Below are 18,661 nucleotides of genomic sequence, written 5' to 3'. Positions count from 1 at the left end.
ATTTATAGCAAGAAAAGAAAGGAAACCATATGTATACCAGCAAATCACACATACACACATGCCTAAACACGTATGACCTTAAATCTGTAGATACACAAAATATATACACACACATGTATGCATATATGTATGTACGTACAGCATCTCCTCTCTGCTTCCAAGCTACATATATAAAGTAGGGAGACTAATGGATTCTCTTGCTTGTGTTGAAGCCCCTGCTCAAGAGTTACCCTGCAAGCACCCTGGAAGAAGTAAGCTGCATGGTTTGAACAAGCAGACTCTAAAATATTCCAACAGAAGAAAGCCTCACACTCCATGGTTTCGATATAAAAATTCAGTCTGGTTGAGAGTCTCAGTTCCAGTATGAGTTTAGTTAAACTGAACATGCATGAGACAGAGGTGGTAATCTGTTGTACACTGACTCTCAGAGGGTTAGTCACCAGGAATAAAGCAGTGAGAAATGAAGGAGGGTAGGCAAATAAAACTACAGTGATGTACTGAACAGAAGGGCTTGGAACACAAAATGGGAAGGAATTACTTCTGTTATAATTACAATACTTTTAATTATATATATTCAATGAAAAATAAACTATTAGAGAGAGAGTAAAATACTTCCAATTAATGGAAGTAATGTAATGTTCAAACTTAAATGAAGTATTTTTCCCTTGAGGATTTTACTGTACTATTTTATTTAGTTTAATGTAATTTAAATTATAAACAGAATGGTTTTGTAAGCCCCCAGAGAAATGTATTTTATTTATAATGTATTTCCTTTGAAGTGGTTATGGAAATCATGCTCTTCCTGAAGTCTGTATCTTGCATACCACCTACTGCTGCAAACTAGTCAGTCCTCACAAGTCAAACATGATCAACCTGGTGAAGTATGTGACAAGAAAACCCAATATTTTTTTTAAAATGCCAGAGGAAATAGAAATTTGTAATTATGAAAACAGTCTTCCTTCCAAAAAGAGGTATTGAAAGATCTTTGTTGATAAAAGTTATGTTTTTTCAGAAGGAATGGAACTCAGCCATAATCACTCCACTTGAGTTTTTAATTCATGTAATGAAAGAAGAATTTATACTATACCCTAGAGGGAGTTTCATTTGAGAGTAATTAAATTTTGTATCCTTAAATTTAAATACATAAATATTTCTGTTCTTCATTTAAATACAAATCCTTAAAAAAAATAATTCTAGTACAGAAAGTACACTTTCTTGCGGGATGCAAATTACAAATGACCAGTTTATGACACCTTTTTCCTCCATGTAATTAAAATAATCTATTTATGAATAAATAAGCAACTATGAATAAATAAACTGAACCCAGTCTATGTACTCACCTCACCATCAAGAGCTACTGCATAGACTCAGTTAAATAACTAGAGACAAAGGGGAAGTTGTCTCTAGAAAATGACTTTTGGCCATTAATCATCTTTTTAAAGCATAATAGTACTCTATCCTCATGGATAAACCATTAGCTCAACATGCCAGCCGTAGATATACAATGGTCTAAGCTGTGATGCTTCTGAAGTAATGTCAAGCCAAGCCACTTCAAAGGGAGTAGGCAAGTAAGCACTGTAAAATTTGGCTGATTGTGTAACTGCTTACAGCATGAACTCATGACAGCCATAGTCACAAATTACATATGCTTTGAATTGGTTATTCTTTCTGTCAAAGCTACTCTTCTGCTCTAACCTACTACCAAATCTATGAATAAATAAATAAAAATTTAAAAAATAGATAAATAAATAAAAACACACATTCTCATTAGCTTTGGATTAAGATCTTGATTAATTTTTTAAGGGATAATGTATAGGAGCAAGTATTTCTGTCACTACTCTATAAAACAAACATTAATGCTCTGGAGTTAAACTTCTGATTGAGTTAGTAGACTTTATCAATACCACAAAGTTTCAGGTAGATATTTAAATGCAGAAAAAATATTTTAAGCACATTTATGACTATACAAAACAAATATGAATGAATTTTAACACTTTTTTTTTTATATATACTGCTGTACAAACCTTCTAAGAAAGGACATTTCCTCTGTCTCTTCTTAGATCAGACATTATCTAGTTCACACTTGAAAGTTACACCAATTGTGTTAGAATTTACACTTTGTATTAGAAAGCTGACCTGCACCAGAACCTTCACAGACATCTATACTTTGCTAAAAGCTATTAAAGCACAAGTGTTTCTTGTGTTAAATGACAAACGTAGGTCATAGTGACCATTACCCTTGCATCTGAGGAAAGATTTTAAGATTCTGACAGCCCAAACAGGCCTAGCTAATGTACTTTTGCTAAGCAAAATGATGCTGCTCCTTTTGGCTCATATAATGTGTTCAGATGAACTGACAAGTTCTGTTCAATGTGCTGCACATTTGTGTGTATTAAAGCACATTATTTTATTATTTCTTTATATATACAATGCCTTAAGAGGCAGCATGACAGTGTAGTGTAAATCTAAAGCAATCCATTAGATTTATTTGCATGAATGGCTTTGTTGTTGTTAATGTAGTATCAGAAAAAAAAATAAAATTCTGTCTTTCTGAAAACTTTTTTATTATATCTCTTGTAGACAGATTACATGGTTTGGTGCTTTAACCATTTATTTTTTGCTCATTCTTTCCTCACTGTCACATCAGACTCTAGGTGGCAAATAATACATATTTGTACAAGGAGATATGGACTGTAACGAAATTTTCAGAAGTTAATTATTTAAATTCAGATATTTTCTTTGTTACTTTCCTTTTAGGCTAAAACTGAATACAATTCATTTCCAGTTCCTTTGGGGTACGATGAATTTTGGCACCAATTAAAAAATTTCCTGCCAAGGAACAGTTGTGCCACTGATACCTACAGAAAAGACAGTAGTCTCCTCAGACTCGATATTGTCTCCAGCATAATAAATGTCTTTTGGGATTGCTTTCCTGCTCATCAATTACAACTAGGGCAGGTTTTGGATACTTACAACAGGGAACATGAATCTCTTCTTCAATCTAGAGCTAGCAACCCACTTATGAATTGTGACAATTTAAATTTGACTACTAAACCAGAAAATGTATGTGTTTTCAGTACTTTATTCATAGAAAATCTGTCATCTGAAAAACAAACAAACAAAAAAAAAAAAAACCAAACCAAACCCTCAACCTTTCACCTTACACAAAATACCTGAAAAAACATCTAAGTAAAGCTGGAATATAGTCAACACAACATGAAAGGCAAAACCAACTGTAACTGAATATGGCCAGCTGTGTAACAGTGTGCAAGATACCACTGTCCTAATTGCAGGATATGAAAGCAGGGGTAAACATTGTGTTGGGATTCATCTGAGATAACTGTTTTTAGCATTGAAGCCATAAAGATTCAGCCAGTGTGCTACAAAAGTGCTTTCCTGAGATGACTTGGTTAGAAGCTTTCTCCAGACAGAACTGAGTGACTGAAATCTCAAGACACTCCAGAAGCAACCACAATAAACTGTCAGTACCACAGTCCCTAAAGCAAGTATGTGAGTGAGGAGAGCTTTTTTTCTGTGTAAGGAGAATGTGCCAGCATGTGTGATTACAGGCCATCTAAACCACAGCTACGTATCCATGTTTACGGTTCATTTCCACAAAATTACAAATGCAAACCAAGGTGGAAGTTTTACAGAAATGTGTAAGGAATGTAAGAGAAACACCAGCTATAAGACAGACATAAACACTGCAGCCTACCGATTCATGTGAATTATTTTAAATGCCACCACAACTGAGACATAAAACAGCATAACATACAAGGGAGAAAGCATTCAAGTGATAATGAATGCTGGCAGTTTAGTCAGAACAATTTACTTCTTTGTCTAGGTTCACTCTCACAGAGGGAAATGACTTGTTGAAACTAAACCCAGCTAGCCTATCAAAACCAGAAGGGAAAACACACTTTTGAAGAAATTGAATTTAACTTGTTAGATTCTCACCTCTACTATAGCAAGACTGAATTATTCTGCAGGGAAATCCTGGAGGTGAAATATCAGCTACATTTTTTTTTGTTTCTGAAACTTATAGAAAACTTGAAGGTTTGTGCAGAAGCTCAAGATGATCAACAGGAATAACCTGAAGGCATCTTTCTTCTGATTACCAGTATCATCACACTGCTCTACTCTTCTTAAGACAAGCACAGAGGTTCATTCATGTAAACCTGTTCAGCCTAGCTCTTACCCTGACTAATTCTTATTCTGCTAGCTGTGCAGTTGTAATAACAGGAAGTTCCAGGTCTGCCAACTGCTTGAGAATTTAATCAATTTCTCTGCCAGGTTTGGTGCCTAAACTGAAATTTGCACCACTGCAGCTGCTATTAAAGTTAGTTCAGGTACACCTATGGGAATGACAGGTATCACAGTGTTCCCATCACTCACAGAACTTAAAACAGATGTGTCAAGGAGACCAAACGCATATGATGGTCTACAGTTGTGTGTCGATGATAAAACACATCGCAAAGTTGGAGGGCCTTAATAAATGATTTTGTAGTCCATAAATTCCAAAAGATCCTGACTCCGCAAAGTGAGCACTGTTGCCAAAAATCAGCTGTTTCCCGATATGTTGAATACTTGGAAAGATATAATGTGAATATCTATGTTTCTTTGAATTTTACCTACATGGTCCAGTGAGGAACATCAAAGCAGCTGGTTGGATCAGGCACTGTGTAGTTCTGCAAACTCCTCTTTTGGAAACAAAACTGGTAGTGTGTCAGCATGTAGGCTGTGAACAAAACAGGAGATGGAAGAAAAATTATTAAAATAGATTATAGACACATGGGGCAGGACAGACATAAAAGCCAAAAGGCCTCCTTTGGACCAAGAGAAGACAAAAGCTATTAACACTTCTATCTTCTTTTTTTTTCTTTTTCTTTTTTAAATCTTAGAGACCTAGCTGAAAATAGAACAACTCAAGCGTGCACGTATCACAGATCTGGAGCAGTGGCAATAAGATAGTACTGACAAGCCTTTGGGCTGCTCACATCTAACCCCAAAGGGCTGTGTATGATCACAGTATTTTCAGATGATTTTTCAAACCCAGTGACTAAATTGGAGTGAAGATAACAATTTCTTCAAGACAGCACAAATAAGTCTGCAGCTGAATCAGCAAGGGAGCCTGGCTGGCTTGTGCCTGGAAATTGGCACCTCCAGGCACAGAGATGGGATGCTGAGCCTGCCCAGACCACAGAAGCAACTCTACACAGGGGCAGAACTAAAAACTGGGCTCTCCTTTTCTTCCCCAAATTATGCAGTCTCTCAAGCTAACCAATTTAGAAAGCTGGTTTGGAATATTGATTTTCATGTAAAAAATGTAATACTAGAAAAATAAAACCCCTAATGTATTCCATACCTTATATTTTCAGCTGCATTTAATATATTGTTGCTTTTAAAAGTTCACACAACTACAGAGGAAGCAAAAATATCAATAATTAAAACCTAAACAACATACTTTCCTCTGCAAAAGTTGTAAATTCCTGAAGTCAGAAGCATAGGAGGAGGATTAGCCACTGACTACGATGTTCCATTTCATTAAATGTAATTAGTGTCGAGTGAACCCTGTGCCATTATTATCTCACTTATTGCAGGCCACTGCAGCGTAATGCTTCAAGACCCCTTTGAATAACTTAAACACAGAAGAGTGATTCTGAATCAACAGATGCTCCATGTGTTTACCCAGTGTCTCAGCCTTTACCAGCATGCCAAGGGATTTCACTCCCAGGTGTTATAAAAAGGAGGCAGCAGACCAGAAAGAACAGACTGGCTATGCTGGATGCTCAGTTTCTCAGGAGAAAAACCACAAACCAAAACAAGAACAACAAGGCTGATAATATTAACAAACAAAACTGAGACTATATTCCAGTTCATTTTCAGAATGGAAGAAAATACACGTTTACTACCCATGTACATTGCTGCACGTCAACACAGCACTTCTAACACAGCTCTGATATACCATTAATCATGAAGGTCTCTCCCTCCTCTGGCAAAACACTGTCCTGGAAGACAGCCATTCCTTTCACTAATGCTGCACAGCCAAGAAGCACAATGCGTTAGAGTGGAAATGAATCTGAACACACGCTCACACCAAATGAAGACAAGAGAGGCTGTATTTGCGAGAATGAGTGGAAAGGAAGCAGATCAGATGAAGTACGGCCAGAAAAGAAGGAATACGCGTTATTTGTCTTACAAACAGTGCCATGCAGTTCTTAACTGGAAGGAGCCTGGGCACATCAGTGTGGCAAACCCTTTCATAAGAGCAAGCTTTGATACCCTCTCAGCCCAGATCAACATTTAGATGAGAGACAATCACTCCAAACCCACTTCCTGAAGCATTTCTTTTCCTAGGCATTTCTTTGCCGAGCCATTACACCGCTACTCAGATGCTCTGTTTCTGCCACTGCTCCCAGACAGACAACGCACAGGAAGTGCAGCACAAGGAAATGCGTCTGCACTGAAGGTCACCAAAGCAAAGGAAGCAAAATTGCCTCAGAAAGAGGCAAGGAGCAGTCAGGCAGCTCACGTGCATCATTTAACTGCCTCCCACCTGGAAAGGGCTTCCACTCTGTAAAGTGACACAGAAGCTCCGTAAGGACACTATGGAGTCTTTGGTGGGAGAACTCCACCTTTTAGCTCAGAAAGGATGGTTCCAGACTTTTCAAAACAGCAGCTCTGGTTTCAGTACTTCACTCCAGTGATGCATCAGTGAATCCACACCTTACTAATTCACTCATCTATTAAAACTACAATTTGCACAGCATGTACCAATTATTGTTTAAAAGAGGTCCTTAAAGGTCCTTGGTGAAACTGACATACTGTCACCCATGAAACAACAGTGAGAATTACACTTAAAAACACTTAAAACACTTCAAAAGTTAATTGTTCAGTTATTTTTATACTGAAAGTATAAAGGATGAAAAGCATGTCTCATTCACACTATCAATGTGGAAAAATAATTTTTAAAAATCTGCTTCATGACCAAAGCCAGTTTTAAGTCACTGCAGTTTTAAGACTGCAAAACAATTGAAAAGGGAAGCGTCTTTTTAGTTAGTTGAGCCTCCTTTTAGCTGAGGAATTAGTTTCTGGCAATTAAAATTGGAATTTTAATAATGGTTAATAATTTCCCTCTTATCAAGTTATTATGTTTTTAGCTAGCAATAAACTAATTCATTATTAAGCTATTTTCAATAAAGAAATTTCTTCCCAGTAATTTTCTACTATACTTTAATTTCATGCCATTGCTATCAAGAATCCAGTTTTACTCCCCTAATAACACAGGTTGTGACTCAGAGTTTTGGAATTCATTGCCCTAATTTACAGTAAACTAAGACTCCTCAGATAAGCTTGTGCTGTTTGTATATTCAGCTACAAAGCTAATAAACTCTACTCTTTATGAAAAGCAATCAAAACCAGTTGACAATTCAGCTTGTGCAGAACATCAAGGTCCATTTGAAGTAATGACGTCAAAGTTTTATCCCCACACATCTTTCCACCTTGGTTCAATTTGATTCTATTAGAAAAGGAACAAGGCTGTTATTTGACAAAAAGCATCTGGAGGTAGATGCTTATAGTTAATGTGAGGGTGGTCCTGTAATAGACATCACAAACCACAGTTGCTAACCCCTTAAATACCTGGGATAAAATCAGGGAAGATGGAAACCTGGTTGATTTGTATTTTATACCTGGGAAACAATGGTTTGAACCATTCTTCTCTGCTGATACAGTCATTAGTCCTTTATTCTTTCTGGGACACTTGTCCAAAAGCAAGACCTTCCAAAAACCCCACCCCAGTTACCAGCATGAGTCCTGGTCTTATTTAAGCCAACATCAGCCACCTCCAACCCCAACTGCTAGAAAATTTCATTTGTGGGGTGCTTCTAGGCATGGGCACTTGATCTGTGCTATTAAACTGTGAGATCAGTCATTGCAGGATTTCAGATTAGACATGGTTTGCGAGGCAGCACAACTAAGGAACTTGTGTTAGGCTCTGCACACACGGGCATGCTACAGAGAGGAGAGGAGTGAGATTTGTGGGATTACAAATACATCTGAGATTATGATACCTTAAAAGATGCTGCTGCCTGGACAGCTGGGTGCTCTGTGTTCCAGGTACATAACTGAAGATCACATTTTATGACTTGTATGATTCCTTTCCTATATACGTAATAATCCCTATTTAAAGCAAGAAGTGCACCTCAGTGCCGCCTTTAGCTTTTTATTTATTTTTGATAAAAACTCACTTGAGACTGGAGTGTCAGAAAGGACTTTAAATAAGAGAACTACTTCTGTGGAAAGCAACTCTGGATACAGTAATTTCTGCTTTGTTTACTTGATAAGATGATTCTTCACACATTGACTCTGCACTGAGAAATTGAATTCCTGTGTTTATATAGAGGTGTATCACGACGTAGGTTTCTCACTATCAGAAATAAATTTCACAGACTGGTAAAACTTCATACATAATAAAGTGGGTATTTCACCTGAGTGCTTATCAACAGATAAAGGTGATCTCATGGTTTGTTTTTGGTTTTGTTTCTTTTTTTTTAATGAACTTTGAGCAATTTTTGTCTTTCTGTGAGGAAAAAAAGTCTCAAAAATTGCAGAGACTTATTTACATATTTGTATTTTCTTGGCTAAATAATCTACTAAAAAAATAAATCAGCACTATTACACATCATGTTTATCATCCTCAAAAATGCCTACAGGTGTACCTACACAGATAAAAGGCACTTTAATAGTTTTATGGATATAATCCTGATGACTTTACAAAATCAGAAAAAAGGCATATTACAGTATCAGCCCTGCAGCTTCTATTTCCAGTGGACTTTAAAGGGCAGCAAATCTTTTGATTCTTGAGCTTCAGGTATAAAAAACTCTGCAAGCTGAAAGAGGAAACTCTGCCTTGCACTTCTTTCACTGGATCTCATTAGAAAGAGGTTAGAATCATTCTAGACCAAGACAAGATCAAAGCTGGATGGTAAGAGATTGCAACCGCAATGTTTATACACTTAAAAAGCACCTCTGCACTGATATGAGAGGAAAACACGATACACCTAGTTCAAGACAGATTTTCTTGCTGGGAACAGGTTTGTTGTTGTCTATTTATTTTCCCATTCTTAGAGTTTGTTTTTTACCTTAAGGAAAGAGTCAATTTATAAAAAGAGACTTCTCTTGTACTGTTGACAAAAGAAAACAAGCCAGTTTCCAAGCACAAGCTGCTGACTCAACTCCCAGCCAGTACAGATGAGAAGTAGGTAAGAATTTTGAAAAGCTGAGGTACTACAGAAATGTACAGCTTTCTAATTAGATATCTCAAAAATTAGCACTATCAATAAATAAACATGGGTCATGAATTCAGAGGAATATATGGGAGAGAGTCAAAAAACTGGATTAAAAAAATAAAACAAATTTTTTTTAGAGATAAAAGTGAAACAAAACTGTTTACAATTTTCTGGCAACACACTAGAGAGATATTTTCAGAATTTTTCATTATTTATTCAAAAATTTGTATTGCCAATGTCTTTGGCCTGAACTCACTTCTTGAAATGTGGAGACTAAACCTGTCAAATGGACTTAAAAGAAGCACAGCATTAATTTTAGCTCCATGTTTGTTATGGAATTAGTCTGTAAAATGATGAATCGCTTGATGTGCTTGGAGATCTCACTGCAGTCACTGGCTACCAGTGGTCCCCTCATGTGAAATCCAAAACCAGAGGATCATCTTCTCTCTAACCCTAGCCCAATATACATAATCTATTTCACGTTGAACTGTTTCAAAAGGCTACGTTCAGGAAGACTAGTTCTAGAATATCCTATAAATTAGATGGAAGAAGGAGGCACAGGGTCATTCTACCAACTTTGACTTGAAAGATAAATTGATGTCCTGTGTCCGTTCTAAACACTAGTTATAAAGATAAATTCTTCCTATATTGTGCAAATGTCAACTAAGCCCCCACTGAACTAAATCATCTTCTGCATTTCTGAGGTTGTAGCACAAACTCCATATGGCCAAAATTAAAGGACAAATCTAATGTCACACAACAATTCGTTCAACTTGCTCAACTTTTATCTTTGGAGGATGACTGAAAACAATAATTTTATGTCTCTTTCATCCAGTTTAGCTGAGATTAAAATTAATGATTAGCATCCAGAATTTAGACAATGTTCTCAATAAAGACATGTCAATTCATAGTACTGACTCAGCCAAATCTGTTTCAGCTGCTGAATAACTATGTCAGAAGGCTTCATTTTGTTTTGAAGTTCTGAGGAGTATGGTAAAACAAAATCTTGACATTTCAGGTATGATTTTAATTTGGTAGTCTCATAGCTCAAAAATTGCTCAGTCTAGACATATCACATTTGTTTCACTCTAGAATAGTGACTTCAGCATTTTATTGGCAAGGTTGAGTGGCTATTTTGGAAATACTCAGATCTGCTCAGCATAAAAGTGTTCAGCTCAGTTCAGTTCACATACAAAGCATCTCATAAGTGCACTACAGTGTCTGAATATAATCAGTAGCACAAGCAGTTAGGAAAAGGAAAACATCAGGAAAAAACAACTACTAGGAGAGTACTTCAGTTTAACTGCTCTTTATTACTTAGATTTTCTGTATATCTGATATATAATCACAAAAGCTTTTTAAAATTTGAGAAGTGATTAGAATCTCTCTTATATTTTGATTCCTTTGGGTGCTTACTGATGCTGACTTCCAGCACCTCTGTTTTTAAGAAAACAAAGATTATTTTTGTTAAACCAAAGTTTGTTAAATGTCATGTAAAATTATACATGACACTACAAGATATTCATGGCTAAAAAAGACCAGAACGGAAGCTCACTATTTGGTATACCATTATCAGCATTAATAATTTAGCATTAATAATTTATCTACACTTAACTGTAGATATCTTTACAGTTGTAGGTATCTACCCCTGAGCTGTACAGACTCTGTGCAATCAACACAGGAAAAGCTGCCACATCAAAGAACTATTCACAACAGAGATGATGTATTTTAGTTGTTGGCCCTAGGATGAGATGAAGTAAGCCTTAGGAGTACATCATGTCCTCCATCCATTACACAGCACATCTAAATCTGGTTTGATGAATCCCATCCTGAGAGTTCACTTCTCATGATCATGAATCAGTATCTGTAATAACTGTTTTCACAAATCCCTTTCATCCACTGTTTAGTCTATAAATGTTCTGATCCATCCAGCCATTTAGGCTCCACTACATATATCTATGCATGGAAAAAAACACATACCCCTTCTCATGGAAGACAACCTTATCTGAAAAAGATGTCCTAAGTAAACATACTGCTCCATTTCTTCCATACAGAGTTTCACTATTAACAGTTACTCAAAAGTTTTAAGAGATTCATGACCCCCTCACTGGCAGCCTTTTCTCCACCCATCACTGCAATTGAGAAAGATGTTTCACCCTCTTGTGGTTTTCAGTGTCACTGATCAAACAGGAAAACAAATATTAAAAAAATCTCACAAAACATTAAAAATTTCAATATTTCAGGAAATATTTGGGTGTGACTTATGTACACAAGACACATGTCTGGTGTGTTAAATCTGAGAGAGTGGGAAAGCATAAGTAAAGTTTTGAATTACCCTATGAGGCAGTTAGATGCGCTGTGAGTAATATGCTGCTTTATCAGTTGGAAGCAGATGGACTTTCCTGAAAAGAGATGGTAAGTCTGTTAATGGAAATGTGCTACCCGTTCACTGGGGTACCGAGCTAGGAAATGTCCCATAATTTGGTTTTTCCTAACTATGCCTGCTAGGCAATAGAGGAAAATCTCAGCACTTGTCAATTTCTTTCTAAACTCCATTTTGTATTAAGTATACCCAAAATTACCCAACAATTGTCTTAATGAAACTTCTGATAAGAAATGGGGTTAATGAAGATGTTTATGAGTACAGAGAAGAGAGAAACTGTTGGCAAGAGGTGCAATAATCTCCCACACTCACCTACCAAAATCCACTCTTCTAACCAAAAGAAAGTTAACAGTATGTATATGCAAACATTAACTATGTAAATGAATCCAGACAGTGACTGCAATGCAGCTTTTATATTCAAACATATAAATCTATGTCTTTGGGCAAAGAAAAAAGGTGGTGAAATATTAAATGTTCAACTTCTTCCACACCCAAGAATTACAGACACAACAGCTATAATTGCATCTACTGGAATTAAACCTCTTTATCCAAGAAGTTTCACTATCTATAACTTTTTTCATTTCTTCTTTTAAAGAGTCATTTTAAATCCTTACAGCTCGGAAAGGAACTGATCCTTTTAAAACCGCCAAGGGGCGAAGGCATGACCTGAGGCCAGAGCCACCCCACCCATAAACCCACCAGCACTAAACCTGCCAGCCCTGCCAGTGGCCCAGCCTGGCCCGTGGGCACCAGCCCAGGTTCAGGCTGAATTTCATCTCCTTGTGGAGCAGGTGGCTCCCTGGGCCCGGGGGCAGGACCCTGGGACACTGCAATGGAGGCGTCAGCACCAGGTCCTGCAGCTGGGGCTATTCCCAGGCACCGGAGGGAGCAGTGTAAATGTCGTCCCTCTCTGGGAAGGGGAGGGAGACACTCCTGCTCTCCCTGGGGACACCAGGAAACATGGCAGCATTGATGCAATCTCCAGTGCAAACGTCACTTTAAACGATGAAATAAATCAGCTAACAGGCCTTGGATTTACCTCTGTTTTAGGTGTCTGTGCCCAGGGGCCAGTGACGGGGGCTGTGGGGCAGGCTCTGTGAGGAGAGGCCAGGGCTGCCTGTGCTGGGCATAGCCAGTTCCAGCAGCCCCACTGCAGGGCACAGTGGAGCCCCACAGCCATGGGTGAGCGCTTCAGGGAAAGGGTGTTTAGAAAAGAACAAAGCGCTTCCAGGCAGCCCAAGCATGAGCAGGTGGACATGTCCTGAGGGACCTGTGGCCCACAGAGAGCCCAGGCTGGAGCAAGCTCATCCTGAAGGACGGCAGCCCCTGAAGGCCCCATGCTGGAGCAGGAAGCAACATGAGGAGGACGGAGCGGCAGAGAGGAGCTGCCATGGACTGACCACAGTCCCTGTCCCCATCCCCCTGTGCCACCATGGAAGACTCATCAGCAGGTCAGATGCTCTGGTCCATGAAGCGGTGCCCTGAAGGGTTGCTCTTCGAGTGGACTAGGCTCAAAACTAACTCCCACAGGCTACAGTTCCATACAATATGACATATCCAATGAATTGGTGACGGTCACAACCCCAGACTTTATCAGGATGCTTCTGCTACCCAGCAAAGGCAGTTTTGCATGGTCTGGCAGCTGCTGCTCTCTTTGATGCCAGCACTCAAAAAACAGGTTGCCCATTTTGGGTCTTGGTGCATAACAGGGAGATCTGCACTTCTTTATGTGAAAGCCTAAATGTACTTAAGCCCCAGGACTGAATACATACAGTTATGCACCATTTACAGACTACAGCAACATCTAACATAACACAAAGCAGTGTAGGAAAAGCTGCTGATTTTGACTGTTAACTAAAATTTCTCATTGCTAAAAATGCAACTTACTGCTTGCTGCTTTTCTGTGTTATTGTGAACAGCCACAAAGGCATCAGGGCTGAGGAGCAAAAACTGAGAGAAGCGCGCACTGCAGGGACATCCTCCTGACCCCCTATGGAGGAACATTATAAGTAAGCTTTGGGACTGTAACACACGTTCCCTCATCTCTGAAAATCTGTTAACCTTTGTAGATCACTTGCAGTGTGGCTTTCTGTATAGCTGAATTTAAAGATCTGTTATTAATTTTGTATTCAATCAGTATACAGAACTTCAGTATTGGAAAAAGTAGCTCAGCCATTTCCTTCCCTATCAATATCTTGAATTTTGTTTGAATGTTTACAAACTAAAAAGCTAAACAGCTTTTGGTTGCTGGGAAGAAGGAACGCAGAAGAAAAAAAGGAAAGGAATGATATGTGGGAAGATAACAACCCTGACATGAAACCCTTGTGTCATGCCACATTCTGTCACTAAATTCACAATTTAATCAACAAATCAGATTCCCAAAATTACAAAGTATACTATGTCATCCCAATGTCAATACTTTACGGACAGCCCAGGAGAAATAAACCAATGGCTTTTCTCTCACCATTTAACTCTTTTGCCCAGATAAAACAGGTTTGGCTTTGCACAGGATTTATTTAATGCTGAGTACTGGAAAAAGCTTGCAACTGATTACTACTGAGGGCAGTAGTAATCAACATTTGTTGTTGTTATGCGTTTACTCAGATAAGTTAATATGAGAAAAATACTGTAAATAACTCTGGAAGTATATAAACTCAGTTGGGGATATATGAGATTAAGCTCTAATGAGATGCACCTATGAAAGGAACAGAATTACCTATATCCTACCAGGACAGAGAACTGGTGCGGACCAGAAGCTCTGTGCACTGTATTTAGGCTCTGACTTCCACATGCAATATCATAAGAACAGGTACTTCTGGCTGATTCACTGTAATCACTCCTGCGTTGCAGTGCTGCTTTGCTATTCTGTGATTTTACAGGTCATTATAGTAATGGAAGTGCTGTCATCTAGACAAAATGTAAAAGTACACATTTCCCTTGAGAACTGATAGCAACCCTAGTTGCATTTTCTAGCTGGGATAACCATGTTTTTTGCCTATACACATTTCTTTCCCTATTTCAATTTAACTCAAGCAGCAGTAGTACTGTTTCTATACATTCACAGTAGAAGTGATGTGCCCTAAAGCATAATGATTTTTTCCTGTATATATGGTTTTCATAGTGATGCTTTGGGAAGCAAAGAAAACGATGGTGTTTTCTGATAGATGGCATGAGAAGAGGTGACTTCGATTTTTAAATATTTAAGAAAAATAAGATGCCTCAGAAAAGGGGGAGAGAACTCATATCTGTTTTGTTTTTGTTTACAGGCAGAGATGAAAGCATACTGAAAGCCCATCTTCCTCTTCAAGGAAAGATTAACCAGACCAGACCAATCTCAAAGTGATGTGAACCAATGCTGCAAGTAATACCAAAATTTTCAGGTACCTAGCTAGGTTCTGTTAAAAAAAAAAAAAAAAAAAAAAAAATCTTTAAGTCAATAACCAAATCTGAAGATAAGAAGAAAAGTCCCCAGGTTAAAGTGGCAGGGACTATTGGTTTTCATTTTTTTAATTATTGCCTTTCCCTGGAATATGGGGTACAGTGTATTCCCTACAAATATGTTTTATTTACCTAGTTTCTGCTTACAGGCGCTTAAGCTACTAGCAATGGACTTTATTTCTTATATTCTCTTTCTGAGACATCCTGTAATTGTGGCTTTTGACCTTTTATTGTAAGTCGTAAATTACATGTAAGGTCTTCACTGGGCCCCAGGAGCATATGAACAAAATGTTTGGTGAACTTTCTGAACTAGACATTTTACTGAATAATTGCAATGTTGGGGGATAATGCTTAAAACACAGGTGCTTCCATTCCTATGGAACACAATCACATTAGCTTTATGTTTCTGCTGAAGTAATGCAATTCAAGATTTAATAACAGTATTAAATTGCATAATTAATTTAGAGGCATTAAAGCACACCAAGATGTATTGAGACAATTAAGATCTTTAGCAACATTGCCTTATGACATTTGCTGCTTCTGGAAGGCAACACAACATTAGCATACAATCAGCCCAACCAAGGGCTCTCACTGGGATAAGATTTTAAATTACTTAATAAAGACTTTGCAGACAAAAAATCTGTGATCATCTTCATGGAGTTCATGAGTCAAGTAAGGTCCTGATTTATTACAAGATAACAATGAAATTACAGAAATTTTGTATCTTGCTGACATTACAGAAAATGAGACAGAAAGCTCAGCTATTTTTCTAAATGCAGTAAGAGGAATAATGTCAAAGCTGGAGTTAAAACCCCCAAGGCCGAGCTCATACATCAGTCTTGCAGTGCCAATGCAGAATACCCAACAGAACTTATTGTGTATTTTTTTTTCTTGCAGAAAATGGGCCAATATGGGTAACTTCTGAATTAACTGACTTCAGGAGGAATAATACCACTCCACTGTTATAAAAATAACAACTAAATCAATTCTAAAAACAACTGCATCTGTTTCTTCAGCAATATCCCTATGGCTCAGTTTCCCAGAGATGTAGGAAATGCCCTGAAGAGGGCTGTTGATACCATGTAACTTAACTACTTATTCTAGTCTGTGAATCATTCCTTGCAACAGCCTCTCTCTGTGATCATAGGAAAAAGCCCAAAGGCTAATTTAGATTAAGCATCCAACATACAGACAGAAAACTTTTGGCAAGTTGGACTCCACCCAAACCTATGTCAAGAGTCTGAATAAGAATCTGACCTTTTCCTTCTTATAAAGAAGTGATACAGTCAAGATCTGAAGATCTTCCAAGACACCAAATATCACCTTCACAGCCATCTGAAAATGGTCTGAAATCCGTTGATTGCTAAACTAAACTTCTAAAGCTTATATCAAGTCTGCCAAAACAACACAGCTTACTCAGTAATTCCTATATTTCTACCTGACTTCTTTGGCTATTGTTTATTTAGCAACATTTCTGAACACAAATCTAAGCATTAAGAACATATAATGAGAAAACACGTTTGACATCATATACAAGAATAGTTAACATTTTATGGTTTTCTATCATAACAGCCTCAGCCTTTGTAAATGTAGGTCAATAGAGAAATCAATTGGTTTCATGATTCATAACTAAACTCTGGCTTTGCCATGAACTCTACCAAGGACAGCATGTTGTTGAACTGAGCCCTGAAGCAGAGTGGAGAGCAAGGTGTTACTCTGCACATCTGCTCCAAATTCCCTCTTGTTCCAAAGACAATGCATCCCTTAATCATCCTTATCCATAGCAAAGAGACTGTCCTTGCACTGACCGGATTATTCCAAGAGCACAAAGCTACAATACCACCCATTCAGTACCACTCGTGCCACCTTTCTTTCAGTGTAGGGGTCTCAGTAGTCCTGCAGACATCTTCCCCTCCTCTGTACACCTTTGTACAGCATAGCTCAGCTCCAACAGGCATTAAGATGGAACTTCATGCCCTCCTATTTTTTTAAACAGTGCTGCCAACCAAGTAAATATATTGCTTACAGACAGGAACACTAGCTGCTTCAACTCTGAATGTTATCATATTCCTATAGTTATTAATCTCTTTAAAAAATAAATTGTCTCTATGTGGTTTTTTTTCCAGTTTAAGAATCGGGTCATAATCTCATTCTACATCAAGTCAAGGAGAGAAAACCAGCGTCGACACCCAAGAAGCAAAACCAATGTAAAAACAGAAGCAAGCATTCCTAATTGCTCAATATTGGTTCTATTCTGGAAAAAAGCTTGGCAAAGCACTGATGAAACTGCTTCTGATGTCATCTATTCCTTTGAGAAGTATAGTTATGGGGAGCTAACCTAATGGGAATATTCCCAGTTCAAAAAACAGGGTGGTTATACTTTAATAGCTAGTCATTTTCAAGGACAGCCTTTCTACCTTGAAGCAGATAAATAAATTCCATCTACAAAAACTTTTCCCCTACCAGGTAACTTCAAACAAGTGAACTTTTCAAGGCCCTGCTGTTTGTATGGTTACACAGTATAAGAACAGCTCTTTCTCAGCCCAGTGAACAAAAGGAATAACTGGGAACATTTTAATAAGCCTGTAAATTCAAAAGGAAGTGTGAAATTATGAAAAGTGTGTTGATGCCTCAAACACTGTTATATATGCATTAGATGTAAAAATGTCACCTATTTAAAAGCATACGATTCTGTGCTCAGAAAGAGAAGAAAGCAGAGTAAGGAAACACAGGATGGGTAAGAGTAAGGGTCCAGCAATGCAAGCTCCCGAGTGGGGAAAGTCTTCAACCAGGTGGAATCATCTTCATTACTTTAGGCAGAGAGAGTGGCTGTTGGTTGTTTACTTGCAAATTTAAATGAGATGCATTTTAAAGGAATGTTAGTTGAGACAGAGATTTGCTCCGATGCAGAGAAGAGAATTTTATAATGGACATGACTTTGACAATTGTTTTTACTTAAAAGATGCCTATCTTTTCACAGCTGACTAGCATTCAAATGAGTTGGCAAAACTCATGATACTCTCTCCAGTAAATCAATGTGCAACCACTCTGTGGCTGTTTACTTTAGACATGACTTTTTCTTTAAGATTTTATATTTTAATAAAGAAGCATGTACCTTGTCTGGGGGGAGGGGGAAAACTCCACTCTGAACAAGTATCTTTCATAGTTTGTTTCTGTTCCTTCTAACGATGCAACAGTACTTACTTACTAAATGACAGGGTAGATTTGCTGGGCTTTACCCTAGTTTCTTCTCACAAGTCTGAGATTATTAAAAACCCCTTAAATTCACATGACATTACTAGAAAAATAGCTCACCATCAACATACTCTGTTGCTCTGGAGTGATAGGTTATTGCCTGTGTCTTTGCCTGCCAGTAATCTCAATTAAAGCTGCTCCAACCCACCTACTCTACTCAACCCAAAGCTCAACTCAGAAGCAAGAGGTACAAGGAAGTCACTCTTCACTTTTGAATGCACCTTGCTCAGGATGAAGTCAAGATCACTGTTTCTTAAAAGATGATGTTGATACAATTTTGCAATAAATCTATGCA

At 37.9% G+C, this 18,661-nt stretch overlaps 1 protein-coding gene across 2 annotated transcripts in view; it reads right to left on the bottom strand.

Moving 5' to 3' along the window:
- CHRM3 (cholinergic receptor muscarinic 3) overlaps positions 1-18,661 on the bottom strand; it is a 290,659-nt gene that overhangs the window by 125,226 nt on the left and 146,772 nt on the right. For both annotated transcript variants that reach the window (XM_074864823.1, XM_074864824.1), the window contains one exon: positions 4,636-4,738. In XM_074864823.1, the coding sequence (XP_074720924.1) occupies positions 4,636-4,733 (98 nt within the window). In that variant the 5' untranslated portion in view covers positions 4,734-4,738. The remainder of the gene's footprint in view (positions 1-4,635; positions 4,739-18,661) is intronic.

The sequence above is a fragment of the Strix uralensis genome, chromosome 3, assembly GCF_047716275.1.
Source record: "Strix uralensis isolate ZFMK-TIS-50842 chromosome 3, bStrUra1, whole genome shotgun sequence".
Classification (NCBI taxonomy): domain Eukaryota; kingdom Metazoa; phylum Chordata; class Aves; order Strigiformes; family Strigidae; genus Strix; species Strix uralensis.
This window is presented reverse-complemented; position numbering and strand designations above follow the sequence as displayed.